The sequence below is a fragment of the Coloeus monedula genome, assembly GCF_965178545.1.
Source record: "Coloeus monedula genome assembly, contig: HAP1_SCAFFOLD_80, whole genome shotgun sequence".
Taxonomy (NCBI): domain Eukaryota; kingdom Metazoa; phylum Chordata; class Aves; order Passeriformes; family Corvidae; genus Coloeus; species Coloeus monedula.
In genome coordinates, this window is record NW_028120818.1 from 836,186 (window position 1) to 840,493 (window position 4,308).

The 4,308-nt window shown below is 56.2% G+C and overlaps 1 protein-coding gene across 1 annotated transcript; it reads left to right on the top strand.

The window, feature by feature from the left end:
* Window positions 1-2,249: 2,249 nt before the first annotated feature.
* Window positions 2,250-3,215, top strand: LOC309585613 (olfactory receptor 14J1-like; the record flags this gene model as incomplete). Its single annotated transcript, XM_082303550.1, has 1 exon — window positions 2,250-3,215. The coding sequence occupies one exon, from the start codon at window positions 2,250-2,252 to the stop codon at window positions 3,213-3,215; it is 966 nt and encodes a 321-aa protein (XP_082159676.1).
* Between the last annotated feature and the right edge of the window lie 1,093 nt (window positions 3,216-4,308).

Here is a 4,308-nt window from a genome sequence, read left to right on the forward strand (position 1 = left end):
CAGCTGGGGAGGCCCAGAGTAGACACCAGGAGAAAGGAATTTCCCTCCCAGGCAGGGCTGGGGTGCAACACGTCCCCCAGAAGGAGTCTGGAGCAGCCCAAGGCTCTGTGTGCCCAGGCAGAGGCAGGCAGGATGCAGAGCTGCCAGCAAAGGAAGGGGCCAGCCAGGTGGGGCAGCCGGGGGGATGAGGACAGCCTGCAGGGACAGAGGCGCAGGGCAGGGACACCGTGGGACAGCGTGGGCTGCAGAGGGCAGAGGGATGGGCAGCAGCTGCAAGGCCCTGACAGAGCCAACTTGTGCAGCCCTTTGGCCACGGCTGCTGGCCCTGGCCCTGAGGCCAGGAGGGGACAAGTGACCCCTGCAGCCCTGGGGCCTCAGGGCCTCCTTGTCCCTGCCCAGCAGCCTGGCAGGGGCCGCCCCATGGTGCTGCCCTGGGCACTGCCCATCCCCACATCCCAGTGCCCCGGCAAGAGCCCTGAGCACTGAGGGAGGGACAGGATCTGCCTTGCCAGGGGCTGGGGCTCAGGCCTTGGCCCTTTGCACTCCTGGAACACAGCCAGCTTTGCTCAGCACCAGAGACACCTTTCCCTTGCTTGTCCCCCCCTGCCATCGCTGCCTCCAGAGTTCTGCTCTCACTGGAACCTGGGGACACTTTCACGTGAGTCGTGTCCCTCACTGGGACCCATTAAAAGTTAAAGAAACTTTGGACTTCGAATCTGACTTTGAGTTCTTGGGAAGTTTTTTGAAGACACTCTGAGGGACTGAGTCTGATGTGAACAACACCAAAGCCCCGAGAGGGTCATTAAAGTCCTTGTGCTGCTGCTGTGCTGCTGAGCTGGGCTGGGCTCCTGGCACAGAGGGAACTCTCAAGCTCCTGGCAACCAAGGAGAGCTTCAAAGAGGCAGCTCTGCTGAGGAGCAGCTCCTCTGCTAGCCCAGCAGGGCTGAGGGCACTGCCTGCAGGTACCTGGGAGGAGTGAGCAGAGAGCTGGCTAAAGCAGCTGGGAGGGCAGCTCTGAACTCATTCCTGGAGAAACCTTCCCAGCGTGGGACACAGTGAGTCTCTGGCTGCAGGGATCCTCTAGAGCTGGCCCATGGCACGGCTGCCATGGCTGTGAGGATGGCTCTGCTGCCGTTCCTGCCTTGGGGGAGGATGTGCTGCAGAGCGGGGCTGCCCTGGGCACCGTCAGAGGGACAGGGCAGGACGGCTCCTGCTGCCAGGGCCGGCTGCAGGCTGTGAAGGTGGGCAGCAGCCAGGGGTGCCCAGGGCTGTCCTGCAGAGCAGCTCCTGCAGCCCTGAGGGCTCTTTGCCAGGCCAGGGCATCTGCCACCTGCCAGGGGCAGCTCTCAGCCTGCCTGGCAGCTCCCCATGGGCTCTGGGGAGGGGTTGGAGGTGGAAGGAGCGACCCCCCTCAGGGCAGACTCCTCCTGCTGGGGAGGTGGTGCTGCATGGCCAGGGCTGCTCTCAGCTTTCTCCTCAAGGGAAGGGAAAGGGGCTCTCAGGTTTGTCTGTGTCACTGAGACTCCTGCACTGCCACCCTGGGCATCAGCAGCTCTGCCTCAGATCTCCCTCAGGAAGTGCCTCCTCACACTCCTCTGCCTGCAGACAGCACCAGCAGCACCTTGGCTTGCAGCATCTCCCTTTGTCTGAGCTGCCCTTCAGGCCCTGCTGCCAGGGAGATGCCCCTGGGCAGTGCCCTGTGCTGGGAGGGCTCTGCAGGGCAGGGCTGAGCCCCCAGGGCTGGGCTGGGCTCTGGCAGCACTGGCAGGGACAAGCCTTGGACACAGAGAAACAGCTGCCAGGAGGCACAACTCCAGGCAGCAGAGAGCCAGAGCAACCACAGCTGCTCAGGGAAAGGGAGAAGGGTTTAGAGCAATGGTTTTGAAATTGGAGCCTTCAAAAAGTCACTTTATTTTTCAAGCCCATTTGAAGTACAATCACCCTGAAATAGAGGGAGGTGAAATGAGCAAAGGGCACCTGGGTGGGGACCAGCAAGTCTGACTGCACTGGGGCACAGCGAGCCCTGTTTTCCCTCTGGGCCCCCCGTGTTCAGGCTGAGAGCAATGCTGAGGATGAGGCAGCAGCACAAGCCTGAGCTCAGAAATCAAAAAGCTTAGCCAAGTTCTGTCACAAGAGGAGAAGTGGTTTTGCGGGAATTCCTAAGAAAATAGCATAGGATTGACTCAGGGGAATCTGTCCCAGCTTGTCAATGCCTTCTCCCAACAGCCCACAATGCCCAGAGTGAAGGAATGTGCAACAGCAGCTCCATCAGCCCCTTCCTCGTGCTGGCATTGGCAGACACGCGGCAGCTGCAGCTCCTGCACTTCTGCCTCTTCCTGGGCATCTCCCTGGCTGCCCTCCTGGGCAGCGGCCTCATCATCAGCGCCGGAGCCTGCGGCCAGCACCTGCACAGCCCCATGTTCTTCCTGCTCAGCCTGGCCCTCACCGACCTGGGCTCCATCTGCACCACTGTCCCCAAGGCCATGCACAATTCCCTCTGGGGCACCAGCCACATCTCCTACTCAGCATGTGCTGCTCAGGTGTTTTTCTTTCTCTTCTTCCTCTCAGCAGAGGATTTCCTCCTCACCATCATGTGCTACGAGCGCTACGTGTCCATCTGCAAAGCCCTGCACTACGGGACCCTCCTGGGCAGCAGAGCTTGTGCCCACATGGCAGCAGCTGCCTGGGCCAGTGCCTTTCTCTACGCTCTCCTGCACATGGCCAATACATTTTCCCTGCCCCTGGGTCAGGGCAATGCCCTGGGCCAGTTCTTCTGTGAAATCCCACACATCCTCAAGCTCTCCTGCTCCAAATCCCACCTCAGGGAACTTGGGCTCATCGCTGTCAGTGGCTGTTTGCTCTTTGGCTGTTTTGTGTTCATGGTTTTCTCCTATGTGCAGATCTTCAGGGCTGTGCTGAGGATCCCCTCTGAGCAGGGCCGGCACAAAGCCTTTTCCACGTGCCTCCCTCACCTGGCCATGCTCTCTCTGTTCCTCAGCACTGTTATGTTTTCCTGCCTGAAGCTCCCCTCCATCTCATCCCCATCCCTGGATGTGGCAGTGTCAGTTCTGTACTCGGTGGTGCCTCCAGCCCTGAAGCCCCTCATCTACAGCCTGAGGAACCAGGAGCTCAGGGATGCCCTGAGGAAAATGATGACTGGATACTTTTCACAAGTTAAAATCTTTCTATTTTCTTCTGCCATGCGAGGAAAATGATGACTAGGATGCTTCTCAGAAGCAATAAACTCTCTCTTTCCTGCTCCAGAACCTTCAGAATGTAACTCTTTACAATCTTGGCCTTTTTTTTCCTCTTTGTCCATATTTTCATTGGTGCTTTTTCTTATTCTTTTTCTGGTGTTATTCTGCTTTTTATAAAGTACTGTAGTACTACTCCTAGCATTTCTACATGTTGAGAGTCTTTCTGAAGAATGGCTAAAAAGCAAAGGTCATGATAACACAGCAGGCTTAGTAAAGATGCAGACACTGAGTCCTTGAGCAAGAAGTTGCATAGATAACAGAATGTGCATTCAGATAAGTAAGAAGACAGAAACCATATGGAAGAGGAAGATAAGACCACCGTGTTCGCAGATCCCACGGAATAGCTCCCACCAATGAGGAGCTCAACTTTTGCAATATGTATGAGCTAATTAAAGGTACTATAAGTAAGTGTAGTTTTGAAAAATAAATCGAGACTTGCTGAACATCATGCCTTGAGTGCTTGTCTCCCGCGACTCCACCCAACATCTGGCACCCGAACAGGAGAAGTTGCCCTAGCCTTATGCGATGGGGGAGTTGCGTTGGGGTCGGGTCCCGCAGCAAGACGGACGGCGAAAGAGGTCTCGTATACTGCAGCGATTTCCTCCGCGCCCGAGCGACCGCACAGGCGGGCTCGCCGATACGTGCTGCCGAAGCCTGGAGGGGCTAGCAACGGTACCGTCGTAAGTATGGAAAGGCAAGCAGCACAGGAACTTTTTAAGGCTTTTTTGCTTAAGCGTAATTTTAAAGGGATTGATCTTGATAAAGACCTCCCCGCTCTTTTAACGCATGCGCGCTCTTACGGTTTTTTCGCTGACCCCCACTCCATTCATGAATTAAGTCAGTGGCGCGCGTATAGTGACAAACTCTGGGATCTTGTCTTAGATGACGATAAGCCAGCTAAAAAGATGGCTAAACTATGTAGAGTTGTCTATAATGAACTTTTAATGGTACAAGCAGAGTAAAGGGCAGCAGAAAAAATTAAGGCAGCCCATGATAAAAACCGTAATTACGATTCTGCTGCTTCCCTTTACTCCGCTGCCCCTAACCCCCC